This window comes from Chenopodium album, chromosome 11, assembly GCF_948465745.1.
Source record: "Chenopodium album chromosome 11, dcCheAlbu1.1, whole genome shotgun sequence".
NCBI lineage: Eukaryota > Viridiplantae > Streptophyta > Magnoliopsida > Caryophyllales > Amaranthaceae > Chenopodium > Chenopodium album.
In genome coordinates, this window is record NC_137844.1 from 37,901,768 (window position 1) to 37,923,546 (window position 21,779).

At 34.4% G+C, this 21,779-nt stretch overlaps 3 protein-coding genes across 3 annotated transcripts; all 3 read right to left on the minus strand.

The window, feature by feature from the left end:
- Positions 1-9,125: 9,125 nt before the first annotated feature.
- Positions 9,126-10,397, minus strand: LOC145568853 (uncharacterized). Its single transcript, XM_081628243.1, has 2 exons — positions 9,976-10,397; positions 9,126-9,429 (listed from the first exon to the last, which is right to left on the minus strand). Exon 1 carries the CDS (start codon positions 10,333-10,335, stop codon positions 10,006-10,008), a length of 330 nt encoding a protein of 109 aa, XP_081484369.1. The 5' UTR covers positions 10,336-10,397; the 3' UTR covers positions 9,126-9,429; positions 9,976-10,005.
- A 1,690-nt stretch (positions 10,398-12,087) lies between these two features.
- LOC145566582 (uncharacterized) lies at positions 12,088-12,942 on the minus strand. Its single transcript, XM_081625955.1, has 2 exons — positions 12,478-12,942; positions 12,088-12,405 (listed from the first exon to the last, which is right to left on the minus strand). Exons 1-2 carry the CDS (start codon positions 12,940-12,942, stop codon positions 12,088-12,090), a joined length of 783 nt encoding a protein of 260 aa, XP_081482081.1.
- A 123-nt stretch (positions 12,943-13,065) lies between these two features.
- LOC145566583 (uncharacterized) lies at positions 13,066-16,113 on the minus strand. Its single transcript, XM_081625956.1, has 4 exons — positions 15,637-16,113; positions 14,299-15,356; positions 13,542-13,665; positions 13,066-13,479 (listed from the first exon to the last, which is right to left on the minus strand). The coding sequence occupies exons 1-4, from the start codon at positions 16,111-16,113 to the stop codon at positions 13,066-13,068; spliced, it is 2,073 nt and encodes a 690-aa protein (XP_081482082.1).
- Positions 16,114-21,779: the final 5,666 nt, after the last annotated feature.

The window sequence follows — 21,779 nt, forward strand, 5'->3', positions numbered from 1 at the left end:
ATTAATCAGTTTTAAGGGTAGTAATTAACAACTTTTTTTTTAGGGGTAGTAACTGTAATTCACAAAGACCCCTTTTTGAGGTAATAATTAACAAATTTTCCACATATTATTATTGTTTTTTCTAGCTTATTTGAAGAAGAATGGATGCGATAAAGTGTAAACGATACTACTTATATTATTACGACAATTAGGGTTTATTTATTTTATTTTATTTTATTTTTAATGTTAACTCAAATTTCTCAAAAACTTTTTTAAAAACAAAAAAAAAAATCACAAAAGCTATCTAGATTCGGGAATTAAGTGATTTATAATATTTTAATCTGATAATTTAGAGGCATAGAACCTCGCATGAACAAGAATATAACATTTGATCAAGGATTTATAAATTAATAACAAGAGAAAAGACAAGATTTTGAAAGTGAGGATCACTCGATTGTGGGAAGTATTAACCCAAAAGAGGAACATTGGTCAAGATAGGTCAAGCTAATAGTGTCAAAAGTCCAAATGTGACATTAAAATAATAGGGGCAGTAGTATTTAAATTAAAAGTAATAAAAGTTAAAAATAAATTTCTTCAAAAAAAAGAAGTTAATAATAATAATAATAATAATAATAATAATAATAATAATGGGTACCATAGAAATTTACGAATCATAAGTATAACAATAATTACACTCTTCAAAAAAGGGAAATCCGGGGCAACGCCCGTGGTATATACTAGTATACAAATAAAGTAAGCATTTTTCAAGAGCATTTGCCGCGCCACATAAGCAAATGTATATTTTTTGACCAATTAAAAATTAGATTTCTATTTTATTTTTGAATTAAAAAATTCACCTGCCACCTAAATAAAAGTGACGAATGAGATTTAAGAATAATTTTGCCACGTAAATAAAAACAATGAATAGTGATTTATTAGGATTTAATTTATTTAAAAAACTAAAAATTACTTCATCATTTAAAAAAAAAATTATCTTTAGATATAAGATTTATATATTTACCATTATAAGATAAATTTAAACAGGAGTAAACTACACACTCACTCCCTAAACTCAGCTAAATGTTGCACTTTACGCCCTAAACTTACAAAACTTGCTAGTTACTCACTCATCCGGTCATCGGAGGTAAAAAATCTGATGGTAACCGATTATCCCAGGTAAATTCCCTAAACTTTTGATTTTTTTTTTAATAAAAGTATCTAATCCCAAGATTCCTAACTGAAAATACATCACTGGAGAGAGAAAAAACCAACACCATTGTGGGTCTCTCATAAAAAAGTTTCTTCCTTCTTTCCTCTCAATCCAATAAACCGGTAGCTCTTCTTCGAATTACTCCCTCTTTTCTTCATTTCTCTGCCCTATTTTCTCACCTTCAATCCAACAAACCAGGTTTTTGGATTTCTTTGAGAAATTTTGTTGTAAATTTCATTAAATAAAGCTGTAATTTTTTTCTCCGGCGAACTTTGCCGGAGCTCGCCGCCGCCTCCCATTCCTCCTTTCCATCGAATCCCTTTTCTCTCTCTTCTCTTTTTTTATTTCATCATATCCATTGAAGCTCTTGAGGTTTTTATGGCCAAATTTGACCATGAAATTAAAACACTAGATCTAGAGTTTTCATGGTCAAATTTGGCCAAATAAAATCCTAATGGATGATGCGAAGGTATTAATTTGTCATGTTTATCTTTTTTGTTCATATTTTAAGGTTGTTGTTTGTTTTTTGTGGCGGATATGGGATGGGTATGGTTCACGGTGGTGTTTTTGGTGTAGATTGTTAGGTTTTTTTTTTTTTTTTTTTTTTTTTTTTTTTTTTTTTTTTTTGTGGAGGTAGTTTGGGGGTTTACGAGTTTTGGGTTTGGTGGAGGTTGTTTACGAGGTTGCGGGTTTTGGGTTTGGGAGAGGCTGTTGGTCAGTTTTGGGTTTGGTGGATGCTGATTGCAAGGTTGCTATTAGTCGGTTTTTGGGTGGTTGCGGGGCTGGTGGTTGCTGCATATTAGGGTGGGTGGGTGGGTTTTGGCGGTGGTGTTGATGCCTAATTATGACATTAATTATTAGCTCTCTTAATATTTTAGGGAGATCCGAATTTTATTTTATGTCAGAAAGTTTAAAGAGTTCTGATTTTTATGTCATAAAGTTTAGGGATTTCATGTAACTTACCTGTTATTGTAGGTTAAAACTGGTTATAGTGAGTGATTTGCAACTTTTAAAAGTTTAGTGAGTGATCTGCAACTTTTACCTAAGTTTAGGGAGTTGTTGTGTGCTTTACTCATTTTAACAGTGTTCATGATAAGAAATAAAATTATTACTTAATTATAATGAAATTAAAATTTGTGATATTTACCATTATAAATTAACGCATCATACGACAACATCAAAATTTCGTATCAACATAAAACCAAATCAAGCGAATTTTTTTTGTATCATTAATTTTGTGTCAGTATTATTAGGTCATCAATGGCTGGATAATTCTTAGCTTAATTTTTAAAATTCATGTTTAAATGTATAACTGTGATTATTGCTTACATTGTGTTTATTTGGGATACTTAATGATTATATGTTTTATATTTTGTTTACTGAATTTTGTTTTTACATGCAGATCTAATTTAATAAGAGGATTAAATTTGAGCAAAAGTGTTGGAAAATCAAAGTACGAGTTTCTCGCTTGATGATCCTATTGGATTAGGAGGTAAAGTTTACATTTATGAAATTTTTTTATAAACCTTTTTAGTTTTTATTAATTAATTTTATAGAAAAAACAAAATTTTTGTTATTAGATAGCTCAATCAAGTCATTAAATTAACTTAATTTTTATTTTTAATGACGGGCTAGGTGGTTACGTTCATGTCTCAATTAAATCCAACTTTGTTCAACAATTTCGCTCAAAAATAAATGAAGGAAAAGTTTACTCCATTAGATACTTTTCAATCGTTACAAATAAGAAGCAACATCACACGCATTGTCAGCGACAACAAAATAATTTTCGAGTGATTGGAAACGATGAAAAAAATCTCAATGCATAGATTTGATTTTGTACAATTACAATTTTTAGATCAATTTAACAACGAATATTCACTTCCTGGTAAATACGTTGATTTATTCTATAAGACTATAAAGATTAATTTTATATAAATTTTATTGTTGCTAACATATTCTATTTATCCACTTTTATTAAATGGAAGAATTATGGATGTGAACAAAGTTGGCGTATCTATCAAAATAGAAGATAACTAGTATACATGTTTTGTTGCATATGTTTATGTATAGTTTTTAACGTTCTTATAGGGGTACAAATTACATAAAATTAATACAAAATTATCCTTAACAAACAATAGCAAATTTATAAAAAATATTATGAGTATGATCTAATTACATTTTTTTTTGTTTGATTTTATGTATAAAAAACCGTGGGATATAAAAATTATTCATAAAAAAAATTTAAAACTTATAACGCAATTAAAAATACTTTACCTTGTAAAATTTATGTCTACAAGTTTGAATAGACAAATAATTTGTTAGTGATCAAGAGATTACAAGGAATATTATCTTTTCACATTAAAGATTTTATCCTAATATGTAATTAATGAGATATTATATTTACAATTTTTTTTTTTGAAAGATACCATATTATTTTTATTTAACTAACAACAACGAATAAAATAGAAAACAATAAGTCACATTATAAATTACATCAAAAAAAATTATACTTTTGGGCAATAACATTTTTATTAAATTATTGTGTATTTTTTTTACTGAATTATTAAATAATAAAATAAATCAACTATTTTATTTTTTAAAAAAAATAAACTTAAGTCTATAGGAAAATATCTTTTCTTGAGATTTAGGTATGAAAAACCGTGTATTGCACAGGCTTTCATCTAGTATATAATAATTGAATAATATAACTATTATTGTTTCATTTAACTACTTACACATTTAAATGAGTAATATCAATAAGTTTATTTATATTTGATTGAAAATTAATTTTTGATAATTTAAAATCACTTCTAAAAAAATTAGATTCGCCATTGGACAGGAAAACAAAAGATTTTTTTATGGTTATGTATGATGCTAATTTTAAAAAGATTTGTTTAGGATATCAACAATAAATTAAAGCAATTAGGATTTTAAATGAAATAAAACGTTCTAGAAAAGATATCAAAGACGCACTAAATACCTTGAATGTTATGATTGTAAAGCGTGCGCGATTTGATAATTTGTTGCAAGACTTGTGCTTTGCAATTAAAAGAAATCTAGAATTTCCTATGTCTGACAAGGTTAACTCGTGCACAAAACTATGTATGAGCACACTGCTGCACGTGCATCACCACCCAAAATTGCCAAAATGTTTTAAAAAATAAATGAAAGAGACCGGTTATATCTAATAACTAGTCTTTTAAGTTATCTCTTTTTTTTTTAATTTTTTTTTATATATATATATATATATATTTGTATATTTGTTTAGGTACACAATTTTTAAATTTTTCCCCAAAACCTTCTCAATTAAGTTAAAAAAATCATAAAGTTAATGTAATAGTTTTATAGTACCATTTGTTTGTAATAGGTTATTTGTAGTACTTTTGGTTTGTAAGATGAAATTTTTAATTTATATTTGGTTGTAGTATGGATTTGTGTGTCCTATTTTTGGATTGAAATTAATTTGGTTGCAATATAAGTTTTGATCAGACTAATAGATCTGTTAATTGATGGTGTCCCACTATCTCAAAAATCTTAAATTCGCCACTAGGTAAACCTACGTGTACATAGCTATGGGTGTATGTGCAAGGTTTTTACTTTGGTTTTTATTCATGATATTATTTGGGCTAATGTCAAATGTTATGCCGTGATATTCCCTAGACTAATGTCAAAAGTTATGTCAAAAAAATTAAAGATCTTGAGATTGAAGGACTGATTTGCAAAAAATTATATGTAGAGATATAGTGCAAAAGATGTTGATAAATACAAGGCTTTAAATTAAAAAAAAAAAATCGAAGGTAATCTAGAGAGGATCTCTAAGAGGGGAAGAAAAAGGAGAACGATTTGAAGGGAGAAGGAAAGACAATTTGGAGTTTGTTGGGAATTATGCTAAAAACTAGTTTTTGGCCCAGACAATGCTCCGGATTATAAATTTGTAAGTTTGATCAATATTAAATTTAGAAGTTAATGTTCAACAATATTTATTAGTGAATGAAAATATAGTGTATGGAATATTTCAATTCACCCAACTTTGAGCCCCATTGTGATCATGCACTTAAGTATGGTGGCGTCCAAAGGGAAGGAAACTAGAGCAAAAGAATCGCCAACAAGTTTTAGGAACTTGTAAACCGTTTATGAGGTAAAGGTTACACCCCCTTCACGATCACAGAGATCGCTAACTCCATAGTGGTCCTAAATCATGACTGGATATTCGAGGATGAAGGTACAAATTCAACCTAAAAGAGATTGAACCTGCCCTAAATAGGCATCTACTTTATTCTTCTCATATTCATGTACGCTTTCCGATCAACATACAATCAATATATTAATCCTAAACCTGTTTAATCTATGTTTGTTGATTATTAATGCACAAATAAATCTATTATTGGTGATCACTTGAATTAAAATCATATTAGCCTAATTCAAATTATTAATTATCTTATTAAGCGTGATTTCAAGTACAAATTCCCTTTAACCTGCAAGAAAGGTGTGATCAAGCAATAACAATAATATATATCAAGCAACATAATAATTGTATTGACACAACAATCATCATCATAACAATCTCAAATCAAAGCATAATATTAGCAAGATCCTATGTATGATACTAACATGATTAATAACAAATCCTAACATGTCACTAAACAATAAAAATCAAAGCTTTAATCCTAACATGATACTAGAAAGCCATAAAAGCATCCTAACATGATACTAGAAATTAAAATAATAATCTAAACACGATTTCTATATCAAAAGAATAATTAAGTAATTAAACTACTTACTTTGATGTCTCGTACCTTTTTCTATCAAAACAATACACACGTTAGTAACTTCAATGAACATATTAAATCAAACAATTAAAATAATAATTGAAATAGAGATTTGGGACCAAACCCTCAAAATTATCAAACTTTCACGTCGAGGTCTAAGACAACTTCGAGCTTGGTTATGTGTGTCTAAGTCTCGTGATGGACGTATGGTGTATTTTGAAAAGGCTAGGATTAGAAATCAAGAGAGAGAAAGAAAGAATAAGCTTTTAGCTTAGAGAGAGAAAGAGAGATTTGATGATTGAAAACGGGGGAAATCGATCCTATTTATAGAGAAAAATCGACCGTAAGCAATAAGAAAAGAGTCAAAATTTGACTCGGAATAAAACCAGCTCCATCGCGACGCGACAGGCCTATCGTGGCGCGATGGACCTTATCGCGGCGCAATAGAAGCTGCATGATAAAATTACGTACGGAGTTCTTCTTCTAATTGAATTAGGTTACTTAGAGTCCATACTTATCTTTTATTAAACCGGATTCAATCCTTTTAAAACACTTGTTTTATTCCAAATAGAATTCTTTATCTTTTCAATAATTACTAGTCCTAATCCCTTTAGAACTCAAAATAACCTTCTAGATAATTCTAGAATACTAAGATAAATCCTAACGACTTTAGGAATACAACTATAATTAATGGACCCTCCACATGATCATTGGGCCGCCCAAAAAACTCATTTAGGACCCTGTTTAGTATTTTGATCATAACTTCCTCGTTATAACTCGGAATTGGGCTTATAATATCGTTGGAAAGCTCTTTTCAAGCCCCATCCAACTACACAATTATTTGACCTATATTATGGACCAAACTAAATAGGATTGGATGTTTTTCATAAATAGGATACGAAATGAACGATTTTTGAAATAAGAAATGAACATTTTATTAAAACATTTTAGAAAACAGAAGTTCATGAGACTTCAACATTTCACCTCGTTCGATATTCAATGACGTGAAAAGTACTCATCACTGGGTTTGGTTTTTGGGGAGACACAATCAGGTGTCTACGTATAGTAATAATTATTTAATAAATATATAATAATTATTCAAATTTTGCATCGAATATAGAAGATGTACCAAATTAATTCAAAACTAAAGTAGAAAAGTGGTAGGTTTTATTCATTATACTTTACATAATTAAATAATATTAATTAATTTCTTATAAATTAGATGGTAGATTATTGTGTAATTTACTAAGGAGTTACATGATACTATTATAGAAGATAAATAAATAGGGATGTTACACATATGAAGAGTTTTTTATGTGGAATAAAATAAGGGAAAATTGGAAACTAATAATCCCACCTTTGTCTTTTCTGCTCAAAACAATTCCACCTTTTAAATTTCTAGAATAATCCCACCATTGACCCTCAATCATGTGAGTATTTGTTACAATCATCTCAATGTGTAATTTCCTAAATATCAACGTCTATAATTTATACTTATTGTAAAATAAAAATATGATTCGTTAAAATTCTGTATTGATAAATGTATATGAACCGATCAAATTAAAACATTTGAAAAAGTAGAGAGAGTATTATTATTATTATTATTATTATTATTATTATTATTATTATTATTATATATATAAACTTTTGAAAGTGAGGAAAAGTAGTGGGACATGATGACTATGATAAGGTGATTTAATAATGGTGGTTTCTAGAGTAACTACTATAGCCCACTACCGGTATGGGCTCATAGTTGTCCATACCAAAATATTTAAAATTATTTTTTTTTTCCTTTCTTCTTCATCTTCTTCCTCCCTAAAATCCTTTCCCCACCTCCATGGAAAGCTCCCATTGCCGGCCAAACCTCCGCCTACCACACCTCCACCTCCGACAGCAAGGAACCCACCCCACCAGCCACCACTTTGGTCGAAATCAGAAACACGCAACCACCTTCGTTAGAAATCACCGGAAACCACCCAAAAAACATAACCCAAAAATAGAAGAGTGAGCAATGCTATGGAATACTTCTGGCTGATTTTCATGGTCTTCAAACATGGACAAGTTCCTTGTTGGAGACACAAACTTATGGCTCTAGCCATTAAAAACGGTGAATTCTATGCTAGAAATTGTCTGAGATCGGTCGAAATTCACGACATTAATTGTTTGTCGGTGCTCAGTTATTATTGATTTGTATACTGTTATTATTGGTTTGTATACTATTATTCTTGATTTGTATACTGTTATTATAGTGTTGAATATTGTAATTAAGAGGAGATAGACTACTTTTTTACAACATGGTAAGTAATACGCGAATTTTTACATTTTTGCCCCCGGTATGCGCCCAATAAACCCATACCTGGTAGTGGTTTATCACTACTCGTGGTTTCTAATAGTGTGTATCAACTATTTTGAAATGATCAAAAGACAAGCAATGCTTTAATTATTCTGAAGCAGAAGTAACATTTGCTGATCAGAATAAATCAGATTATGCCTTATCTTTTTATTTGTGTTTATTAATCGTTAAATATAATTCATAAACTATAAAAATTTCATATTTGAAAAGTGTATAGTTGTGTACACTATTAACACGAATTTCATAACATCTCATTTAATTAACTTGTATACTACAAATTAAAGTACAAGTGTGAATAAAGATTTGAAATATTTGATTTGATATATAGTTCAGATCAAATAATCGAATTAGATCAGATGATTAAATATAGGCTGAACACCTGAACCTCCAAAAATTATATGTTAATTAATTGTAACACTTTAAAAAACAAAGTAAGAAAAAATACACGTCTATGGAATTAGTGATCAAGTCATGATAGGTCGGTTCAGGTTGTATCATATTATTAAGTCATTGGGATAAGGAATTAATAATCAAGTCGAGATACATCGGTTCAGGTTGTATCATATTATTAAGTCATTGGAATAAGAAATTAGTAATCAAGTCGAGATAGATCGGTTCAGGTTATATCATATTATTAAGTCATTGGGATAATCAATTGTGGCGACTCACTCCCTCCCTTCCCCAGACAAACCTAAGCAATTTGTATCAACTTTGTAATTTCTGATCTCCCCGATGTGCGATATAGTCGGTGCAATATATTAATTTATTTGCTTAAGCCAAACAAAGAAATTGTGTGTAAATACACGAACCAATCTCAAATAAAGCAAACATAAGATTGTGTTTATATTATTATAATAATAGACAAGATTACATGAACAAACCCTTTTCTTTAAAAAAGAAAGAGCTTTTACACATATTCATGGATAATTCCACAATTATAAAAAAAAAAAATAAAAAAAAATAAAAAAAAAAAAAAAGGAAATTTCCTACTAACAATGTTAAGAAACGGATAGCTAAAACGAGGTAACTCGTAAGTAATTTCTCCGTTTCTGTGTAAACAATGTAATTACGGCTTCTACTAGCTCCATTCATTTATTCTCTCTCATACTTCATACAATCTGCAAAACATTGAGATTATATTAGAATTAATACCATAGTTACGCTTTTAATTTTATGCTTGTCAATGTAAAAATTCATTCACTTGTTAATATATAGTCCGTAAAAAATACAATATTATTTGATATCTAAATTGCAAATTGAGAATAATATAACAAGATCTCAGTTAACTAACTAATTTTTTTCATAAATCACAAACAATCATCAAAATGAGAAATCCAAAGTTCAACCATTACATTGAAATGGGGGTAGTATCAAATGAGATCCGATAGCTCATGGAGTAGTGTCGACTTATAACAAAGTGCTTTAAATTATAAATGTCAACTAATCCGAATCTCTACTCCATATGTATTTAATTAGATCTATTGGGTGTGATAATGAGACGTGTTAATTATGAAATACCTTTAAAAAAATAGTTGAAATAATTCCATAGTTATTTTTTTTCCACAAACAAATCCATTACAGATTAAAAGTCAACTAATACGGACATAAAAATTACTTTAAAGTTCGATCTTCAGATTATAACACCTTGTTAAAAAAAAAACTACCTCAAACGAACGGATGATGATGGCGATGATCTAATCGCTGTCGCTGTCGCTGCCGCTGCTGCTGCTACCATCATGATCATGACCATGTTCCTTCTTCTTCTTATCCTTCTTTTTCTTCTTCTTCTCACCATGACCATCATCTTTCTTATGATCCTTACCATCATGTTTATCATGATCTTTATGATGATCACCATCATGTTTCTTATGATCATCACCATGACCAAGGATCTTAGACATCATTCCTCCTTCTTTATGTTCACCATCATTGCTATGATGACCATCATCTTTCTTATGATGCTCATCTTTCTTGTCACCTCCCATATGGAGTTTCTCTCCTATCTTTTCAATGAAACCTGCCATTTTTTCTTTGTGATTTGGATGATATTTGATGATGTATGTATTATATGGTTTATGAATGAATTATTACATCTTGGGGTGGTAAGTATTTATAGGCTCATAAAACGAATTCTCTTTCTTTTTTTAGTCGAAATAATCTCATAATAATAATATCTCTTTTCATTTATTATATTAAGAAATTTTTATAATCTTTTTATTCTTATGCAACTTGTAAACTTTGGATAGGATGATATAAAAATCATTTTAGTACGAGATGTACAAGTAGATAATGTTAGATAGATTATCCGCGTTGATTTCGTAATTTACTTCACATGGGATTCGTGTATGCCGCGTACTCTACGTTTTACCCTTAGGCAAATTACTCTCATTAGCATTATTTACCGAGTTAAGGCTCCTTTCACTTCATCTTATTTTTGATAAATTGAAATTATTTTTTACTAAAATAAAATTATATTTACTGAACTTAAATTATTTTTACTGAACTGAAATTAATTTTACTGAATTGAAATTATAATTCTTCTTTAAGAAAACTGAGTTTTACTGAACTGAACTTATTTTCACTAAATTAAAATTATTTTTACTGAACTGAAATTAATTTTACTGAACTTAACTTATTTTTGCTGAACTGAAATTATTTTTACTTAATATTATTTTTTTAAGGTGAAGTGAATAGGGCCTAAGCGTAGTCTAATGATAAGATTGTCACCTTCCAACCTTGAGGTTGGGGATTCAATCACCACTAGAGACATTTTGAAGGTGGGAATCCCTAGCCTTCCCCCTCACTCTCGAAGTGTCTGACCCACAAATACCAGACCAAAAAAAAAAAAAACCGTGAGGGTTGAGGTTCGGTCAGGGTCTTTCTCCTTACCTTAAAAAAAAAAAAAAAATTACTCTCATTAGCATCATTGGCACCAATTTTATGTTGTTTTTCAATTATTGACACCAAGTTGCTATAAAATTAACGTAAATGACATTGAATAACCAATTTTACCTTAAATTTCTTTCAATCATTCTTTTGTGTGCAAACAATTTTTACTAGGCGTGTTCAGCAAAATATAACCGTGAAGGTAGCTGTTAGCTATGGAAATAAATATAGATTAAAGTAGTGGATGGCTAACTGTTATACATAAAAGTCAACATTATTTTCTTAAAAATATAGATTAAATTCTAACAGCTACCTTAAAAGCTGTTTCTAAGTTCAAAAGTTAAAATTTCTAACTTTTTATAAAAGCTAAATCCACCACTAAAAGCTATTCTAACCACTACATTACCAATCATTAATATTTTTTGTTAAGTAGTAATTTAACTTGGTAAACCACTAAAAGTTACCTAAAAGGTGGACGACCGATGTGGAAACCCAAATATTTAAAGCATTTATGTCAATATTATTCTTTTTCTATTAACACGAAGTTGTATCACTCGTTGAATTGACATCACGCTGCTGAAAAAAAAATAAAAATAAAATAAAATAATTCGTCAACAACATTAAATTACTTTCTCCGATAACTATTATTTTCAAAATATACTATAAATTAATGCTAACATTGTGTACAACAAATTATTTTTCATATATAAAACTTTTTTTCAACAAATTGGCCAAAATACTCTTTACTTTTTTTTTTTTTTTTTTTTTTTGACAAAAGCTTAAACAAGAAACTAAAGGACAAAGTTAAAAAAGGATAAACTAGAGTTCGCAGTCGTAGCCAGAACGTGAGCCCTGTACACTACAACCCGATCAACCTTGAGAACGGCACACTACTCAAAACTGCTACTTAATTGGCGAATACGAGCAATATTCCAACGGATAGAGATATCCGAGTCTTGATCACCCCGGAGGCAATGAACAACTGTAGTAGAGTTTGTATAAATTATAACCGCACGAAGCGACCTTGTGACTGCCCATTGTAGCCCTTTCAAACAGGCATTCAACTCCGCATGTAGAGCAGACTGAGCTAGCCCAGAAGAAGCCCCTCCTAGCCAGCCCTGCTCCCCAAACTCCCCAACCTCTGGACACCAGCCCATCCCAGATCTGTGAGTATGTTTATTCCACGAGCCATCCACCAAGTTTACCGTCTAACGCAGCAACAATCCAGAATCTGAGTCCTGCAAAACAGCACGTAAAAACCCCGGAGGGTACTCACTTACCAATTCAGGAGGGTGTAAAGCGCGAAGACCCCCTAACTTCTTAGTAGGAAAAATATCCTGTTGGCGAAGACCTTCTGATATAATCGCTGGTGTCGACAAAGGATCAGCTCTCGCTGTATTGAAAACCCTATGATTACGCGAAATCCACAACCCCCAAAGAGTTACGATGAAAAAGGTCGTTTTGTGACCATCAAACCCATCCTGACTTAGAAACAGCCGGATATAGTACAGAATCCAATCATTAAAGGATTGGCCTGCATTAGCTTCTGAGTGGATACGTAAAATCCCACCCCTCCATGCATCGCGTGCAGAACTGTAAAACCTAAACAAGTGTTGCAAGTCTTCCACCTGAGTCCCACAGAGATCACAGTGTATACTTACAGCCAGTCCACGTCTTCCCAAATTGGTCTTTGTAGCGATTCCATTCCGAAGTAGCTTCCACATAAATAGTTTCCACTTGGGCATTACATTGAGGGACTAGAAAATCTTGTACAAACCTGAAATGTCTTCTGAGGAATCTGAGAGACTAGTTAGTTTGAGGAAAGCGTACCCTGTCTTAACGGTAAAACGACCCGACTTATGGTAACGCTAATACAAATAATCCTCCGAGTCGCCACCAGGTAACTCCATACTTGCAATGATTGAAGCATCAGAGTGAACAAAAGCTGAATTAAGTTGGCCAAGGTTCCACTCAGACCCAGAAGGGAAAATGAAGTGACTTGCCTTCCAGTCCTTAGCTTGGCGCAAAGTAATCGTAGAATTATATTCTGGCACTCTGCCAACCATCCATCTATTCTTCCCTGATACTATAGACTTTTCATTCCCCACCTTCCACCCACAACCTTTGGTGAGAGTATTCCCCGCCCTTATTAGGCCTCTCAAGCCCCAAGAGAAATTCTTGTTGCGATACCAAACCTCCACCCTTTTTTCCAATGGGATGTGAAACCGAGCCGCACACACCTTGGAGAGCAAGAGTTGTGGGTTGTGAAATAATCGCCAAGCCTGTTTCACAAGCAAAGCTGAGTTAAACGCAGCTAGACTTCGAATCCCTAAACCACCCATACCCTTAGGCATGCAAACCTTGTCTCTAATGCCCAGTGCATACCATTATTCTCCCTATTTGACCAAAAGAAGGCAGCAAGAAGAGAGTCCACCTTATTAGCAATACGACTCGGCAGCTCAAAGCAGCTGAGAACATGAGAGTCAATTGCAATGAGAACAGAGTTGATTAAAATCAATTTCTGTGGCTAAGAAAGACCAATCGCATTCCAACTCGTCAGTCTTTTACCAATGTTATCGACGATGAACTGAAAGGAGGCAGATTTGCGGCGCCCCAAGTCAATAGGGACTCCAAGGTGTGACGCAACCTGGTCAACCTTGGCCATGCCCAGAATTTCCTTGAACGATGTTTGCAAGGAAATCGGGGTATTAGGGCTGATTTTAAAGTGAGATTTGGCAAGATTAATTTGTTGGCCCGAAATGTTGCTGAACCTGTGAATAACGGTCGCAATGGCATGGGTACTGTGAACATTGGCCTTATAGAACAACAAGGCGCCGTCTGCAAAGAAAAGATGAGAAAGAGAAGGGCCTCTAAGCCCTAGCTTTATACCATCGAAGTACCTCATGTCACACCCCTGTTGTAACATCCTTGACAGAACATCCATACAAAACAGGAAGAGGTAAGGGGATAATGGGTCTCCCTGACGTAACCCACAAGTAGGTCTAAACTGTTAACTCGTCTCCCCATCCAGTAAAACATTGTACGACACCGTTGAAATGCACTGACCGATCATCTATAACCAAGTTGTAGGAAAACCGTACCACTGCAGAACCCGATTCAGAAACCCCCGATTAACCCTGTCATACGCCTTACTCATGTCAATCTTGACCGCTGCCAAGTAGTCATACCCTGTAGTCCTCTTGTTTATTTTATCCAAAACCTCATGGCTCAGAATAATATTGTCTGTCATTTGTCTCCCTGAAATAAAAGCGTGCTGGTACAAAGAGATTAGGTCCGGTAAAGCTCTCTTCATACGATTAACCATACATTTTGAAATGCACTTGTAAGCCGTATTACACAGACTAATAGGGCGAAGGTGGGCAGTTGTTTCAGGGACATCGATCTTCGGGATCATTACCAGGATGGAATGATTCCATTCCTTTAGCAGATAACCAGTGGCAAAGAAGCTCTGGATATCTAGGACCACCTCACTTCCCACCTTATCCCAGTGCTTTTTGAACAAGGAAGCTGTGAAACCATCAGGGCCAGGGCTTTTATCTCCATTGAGGCTAAACATGGTCATTCCGACCTCCTCTACTGTAACAGGTTTAGATAAAAGCGCCAGTTGGTGACTATACAAGGATGGAATATCAAGTTCCTGTAATAGCATGTTCGTCGCAGCATCTATATCTGAATCCTGCACAGGGCATAACACCATTTTTATCGAATCCACAACCAAGTCCCTAACCTGATCTTTGTCCTCTAGCCAAACCCCCGCATCATTTTGAAGAGTGTGAATCAAATTCTTATTCTTTCGCATTTTCACCCTTGAGTATAAAAGGGAGGTAGGGAGATCTCCCGACGCAACCCAATTTTCTTTCATTCGTTGTTGCCAAAATGCAACACTCAAGGATGCAACAGTCATAGTCGTGTCCACATTTGAGACGTAAGAATGAGCGGTTGGTAGGTCCTCTGCAGACCTGCCTTGTGTAGCCAACTCTGCTGTCAACAATTTCCAGTTAACCCCCCCAGAGCTTGGTGTTTTGTAAACACCAGTGACGCATTTGGTTCCTAGTTGTGACCTGTTTTCTAGAAACAGAAAACATCGGAGAACCCACAACAGGTGTATTCCACGTCTGTGAGACAATGGAACCAATTTCTGCAAAATCCAGGCACCAATTATCTACCTGATATGGTCTATTGCTTTGTTTCCGAACTACTTCATTTGTAAAAATAATGGCCGCATGATCAGAGGCTACCAATGGTTGGTTAATAATCCTGCTTTCCAGAAAATGAAAAAACCAATCATTCGACATGTAACCCCTATCCAGGCGTTCCAAAACCAGGCCATTGCCAAGACGTTTATTCGTCTAAGAAAACCTAGGACCGGAGAAAGGGACATCTAAAAGTTGATTGCCCAACTTCTAGTTTGTGAAAACCTCACTACCTCTAATGTGCATGGTCCCTCCCATCTTATCCTCAAGTAGTTCAAGCTGATTAAAGTCTCCTAAAAGGAGGGTATTCGGGAAATGTTGAATTTGTGGAAGCATAGTACTCCAAAACACAAATCTATCCTCAAATACAGGCGGGCCATACACAAAAAAGATATTCCATATCATTCCAGTCCGCTCCTTTACAGCACAATGGACAAAATTAGGAGTCTTAGAAACACATGAAATAGGCAAACCAGACCAACCTAAAACCACTAGGCCCCCACTAGAACCAACCGAGTCAACACCAGTAACAAAAGTAGGATTTCTAGAACTAAACAACCTAGCTAATGTACTAACCGAGCACTTAGTCTTAGAGATAAACAAAAACATAGGCTTATGTACATTAAAAAGCCACAAAAGGTAAGGGAGATTAGGAGAGTCCTGAGCATTTAGCCCCCTAGAGTTCCAAGCAATTGTCTTCATGGAGATTTAGAGGAATCTATCCCCGAATTGGCGTGACTAGTATCCTGATCAAAAGTATTTCCATCAAACATCTCAATAGAATCTGTAGAATCAGAGTCTTCAAAGGTGGTAACCTTATGCCTCTTGCAACAATCTATCAGTACCTTTGGAGCATGACGTTTCCCTTGTAGAATGGTCCTTGCACCCCTTGTGAGACTTTGAAGAGGAAGCAAGCCCCGGTTCTACTCCCATATCATCAGCCTAGTAACATCGGTGATGCACTTAGAAGATAAAACCTTGTTGCCATTCTTCCCCGACCAAAGATTGAAACCCCCTTTCAACTCTAACCTCTCCAAACATAACCTGCGTCTTTTTTGGAGCCAGTTTGAAGTACAGTATCGAAGGGCTGGAGGCATATCTAGCGACTGAGATCGGTCCAAGCTGCTAGCAAACGGTCGCGCCCTTTTGCGGGGCCAACCACTGGTGGCATCAACCTGCATCGGAGTAGGCAAAACAACTGGAGTGTTGTGCGGCACCTGATAATTCTCGGTTGGGGTAACAACCTGTGTGTTATGTGAGGAATGCTGTAAGTCCACATTTGGAGCCGTGATGTGAAGAGGTTCAGAAACTGGAAAACCTCGGCTTCGATTCCTCAACGACGTAAGAAAAGAACGAATCTTCCCACCAGAGCGGGTAACATCAAGTTGCTGCTCAATCCGACCCGGGAACACGGCATCAATGGGATAATAAGTACCGTCCCTACAAACTTGCGGAACTCCCTCCTGGAACGGAGTACGAACCCCATTAATATACACATAGGCAATATTCAAGGCATGTGCATCCTGATGGCATTGAAATTCATCAAATAACAAGGGAGGGGAGGCCTGCGAGGGAGAGACAGGTGAGGAACGTTGGTGTGCAGCCTAGTTGATGGCTTACCAATTTCAAAGGTGGATCAGGATGACATTATAGTTGCATTCGGTTGTTGAGCAGCAGTTGGAGACAACAAGGCCTCATCTAAAGACATTCGAAAAAGACCCCCAGGAGAAACCGAATCACTGTCACTCGAGGCAGCCGTAAACTGAGTATACGAGTCATCATAAAGCCCATACCTTGTAGCCTGGGAAACTCTGTCTTGTAGCGCATGAGTAGGCATAAAGGGAGCCCTAACCTTATCTTCCACCATTGGTTGCTTACCTTTCGGATCTAGCGTACCATTGCCCCTCTGAATAAGGTTGTTAGAATTACCTTCCTGTTCAAAATTTTCAGGCACTGGTACGAACTCTTCCTCCGAATTTTCATCACTCGAGATATCAACAATCCCCTGATTCCCCTACTGCACCCGAATCCCCTATTCTGGAACAATTCCTTCGTTGGGGTCAACAAAGAAGACAGTCTCTGCGTTGTGATAGCAAAATCCAGGAACGTTCGGGTCGAAATCATGGAAATTATCAGCATTATCATCATTATTATAAGTCGAATCACCATCCGGATCATCATCCCTCCATAACCTTGAACCCCTTGGGCAGCACCATCATCAAGGAGCAGCAGATTTACCTTGGTGTTGCGGTGGACATACCAGTCAGGCAATCCTTCAATAAGGTTAGTAAATAAGGGTTGACCAGGAGGGCCGAAAATAACATCATAACCTTGTTGCATAAAACACTCAACGCAAATTCAATCTACGAGTAGCTTCATATTCAGTCAACACACACGTGGTAGTATAATGACCAAGAGAACCACAATTTTTGCAACATTTAAACACACCTTCGTATTGAAAATAAACCCAAATTGCCTGACCTGGAATATCTGTAGGAAGGAAGCATCCTGGAAATGAAGATTTCGAAAGATCAACGATGACTAAAGCTCTGTAATTTGGATTGAAAGGCTCCTCTTCACCATAATCTTCAACCTTGACAATGTAGCCCACACAGCGAAGAGCTTCCACAACCCATTCAGGGTCTAGATGATCAAGCGGTAAACCTGTAACCTTAATCCAAATCTTGGCAAAGTCGAAGTTAAGATCAGCAAGGAGAAGTCCACGTAGACCTTTTCGGAAGGTAATCAACCTCCCATCTATGACAGTGGTATCCAATTCCAGCAGGGCATCGACATCCCTTGGGTTAGAGCATACAAAAGCATAAAAGTTCCCAATTCTTTTGACCCGAATAGGAGCTCTCTTAATCCATCGTGTGTCAACGATGTGTTGAACAGTTGAATGAGCTGGAGGCTCAGGACCTTGGAATCTTCCTATGATCGAGCTATCCCATTTGGTAGGAGGACGTAATCTGTGACTTGAAGGACGGCTACCAAGAACTCCACGCTTGGTTGGTCCATGGTAATTGCGATGATTTTCCATATTAAACAAAGAAAATGAGAAAAACGTTTTGAGAAACGAGGGGTAGAAAAGCTTAAAGAAAGTAGAAAATTCCAACTGGAAAGATGAGAAAAACGTTTTGAATAAAAAAAGAAATGGTGGGCCAAATCCTTAAAGAACAAGGAAAAATTGATGAGTAAGTAACAAATTTGCATGCAAGGCTTGAGAAGTTTACAGGTGTAACTTGAAGCATTTACTGAAGACACTTCAACATGTGAGCAATCGGCAAGCGGTTGATAAGGATTGGAGACAATTAATGGAAAGGAAAAAAAGGGGATTGGAGGGGTTGAAAAGAAGAACTGAAGAAGAACAAAGAGAAAAGGGGTTCAAACCCTAGGACTCACGAAACGTGAGGGTGTTTTTGAGCTGGTTGCTTAGAACAAAGAGAAAGAGCTTAATTCATACTGTTGTAAAGATTTTTTGAAATCATATATCTTTCAAAAATCATATATCTTTCAAAAATCATATATCTTTACTTAAAACTATATAACATCAGTTACATACTCAAAATATAATAAATAAAAAACTAATCTAATGTTATTAAAATCATATTTCTTTCAAAAATCATCAAAATTTTCCACCCAAAATTACCAACGGATAAGAGATAACCGAATCTGACCATGCACACCCTATTGAATATGGTACAGTAATACTCCGCACTACAGTAGCAATGTCGACGTGACCATAGTTGAAGGGAGTGTATAGGAAGGAAGAAGTGAGGTCGATAGGAACGTAATAATGTAAAAATATCAATGTTAAAAGTTGTCGATCCTCTTTGCCTTTCCTAGTGGTGCACGACCAATTTACAACCATCCAAGAAGTATCATTCTTTCCTTTTATTAATGTTTAAATTAGACACCACTTGTCTTGCGATTCTCTGGCAAATTATTTGATTCCACGTCTATAGATACCATAGGTCGGTAGATCAATAAAGAACAAAATATAAACTGTTTGCCATAAACTAGTGGTATTCAAGTCCTTCAAAATCCTATGTAACACTTCATTATCAAAATGATATTTCCTCCAAAGATGATTTTGGCATACTGTTTGAAGCGACGAACTAGTGTTTGGCTTAGTGTTTGGCTCGATAATGTCTTTGGTCGACACTTTGAATATTTGTTTTACTATAATATTCATAATAATTTTATATAATCCATCCGTTTTAGAAAGTTTTTGCTCATTTGATACTTTTTGCCCATTTATACTGGAAAATTTGTAAAGAATAAGTCAACCTTTGCGTGATTAGCTCAAAATAAGTGAACCTTTCAATTAACTCAAAATAAGTCGATCTTTAATAAGTATTTTCTTTTAATAGGCCAAGTGACTTACAACCTACAAAACAAGTTAGTTTTTCAATTAAAAATGCTTCATTAAATTTAATTAAGTGTTAAACAGCTAAACTATAATTATATTTCTGTAATTATATTAAATAAACAAATTATAAATATTAAATAAAAAACAAATTAGGAAAATTAAAAAAAAAAAGCCCAGCCACTCCCTTCCCCCCAACCACTGTCAGCGGCCGTTGCTGCCGACCACCACCATCCCCCGGTGCCGATGACCATACCATCCCCCGGCGTCGCGCGACCTCCACCATCCCCCGGAGCCGGCGACCCCACTCCCCTTCCTTTCCCCCACCCAATCCTGCTTTAGTTTAACAGTTTTCATTCCCGCTTCCCCTACCCCGACACCACCAATTTCCCTCTTTCCCCCTATCGGAAACTGCCCCGTCCCCCACATGAATCAACCCCCCGCACCCTTACCCAGCAAGAAACGTCACTCCAAAACCTTAAACCCGACCCCCGAACTCACCCTAAACGAGTTTGGTTGTCGTTTAGGGTGGTTTCGAGGGTTAGGTTTAGGAACGGAAATGGGGAAGGGAGGGGATGGAGTCACCGCCGACGGGGGAGGAAGGTTCGGTCACTGGAAAGGTGAGGGGTGGGATTTTTAATTTTTTTTTAATTTTATTTAATTGTAAATTGAATTTTTTTAAATAATTAATCAAAAAATTAATCTTAATTATTTTTTTAAAAGAATGACCAATGACATAATGACACATGTTACACTTTACCTTAACTATCGGTTACCTTCTAATCTAACCGGCTTTGACTCATTTTGAGAAGATATCTAATAAAAGTCGACTTATTTTGAGTTAATTGAAAGGTTGGCTTATTTTGAGCTAACCACGCAAGGGTTGACTTATTTTTGACAAATCTTCCTTTTATAATTTTAAAATGGATACACAAAAAATATGTAGTATATCAAATGAACAAATTAAAAAAACAAACTTAGTTCGATTTGCGGTGTGGTTTAATTATAGTCTAAACCGACATTAATCATATTAATTCAGTTTGAGATTTTTCAAATTGTACCGCACCATATTACTATTCGATCCAAGTCAAACCAGCCGTTTTTAATTTGGTATAAAACAAAAAAATGATACTCCCTCCAAGGATAGTTTTGGCATATATATTGTTTCAAGGGATGAACTAGTGTTTGGCCCGGATAATGTTTTGGGTCAATACTTTGAATATTTGTTTTACTATAATGTAATTAGTAATCTTATATACTCCATCTGTTCTTGAAAGTTTGACCCACTTTGCATTTGCACAATCTTTAATAAACATCTTTAACCATAAATATCTTTGGCTATGTATAAGTAAAAATTATTAAACGTTGTTATTTGGAAAATTTATAATAAGGTGAATCTAACAAGATTTCACATGCTAATTTATTTCTATTGTATAAATCATAAAATATGATCAAAGATATTTTTTAATTTTGCCCACATGCATAGTAAGTCAGTCGAACTTTAAGAAACATAGTTAATATTTTGGGAAGTTGCACATAATTTTTAGCATACATTTTTGGTAAAAGTTGCACATAAGTTTTAACGGAGGTATATTAGAGATTCACCCATGAATGATATTACTGAAATCCTTCCACATTTTTCGTTTAAAAGAAAAAATGGTACCAATTGGTAAATCTTCTAATCCTGATGGAATATAAAAATAAATAAATAAATAAATTTATACACCCGAGTGCAAGGTGTGCACCTAAGGGCATTTTTTGCTCATTTAATACTTTTTGTTCATTTTATAATCTTGAAGTGAATAATAAACAATATACCAAATGAACAAATTAAAAAACAACCCTATTTCGATTTGTGGTGTGGTTTATAGCCTAAATCGAAACCAAATCATATTGATACGGTTTGAGATTTTTCAAACGGCACCACACTATATATATTACTATTCAGTCCAAACCAAACCACACCGTTTTTAATTCGGCATACAAAAAAAAATTGCAA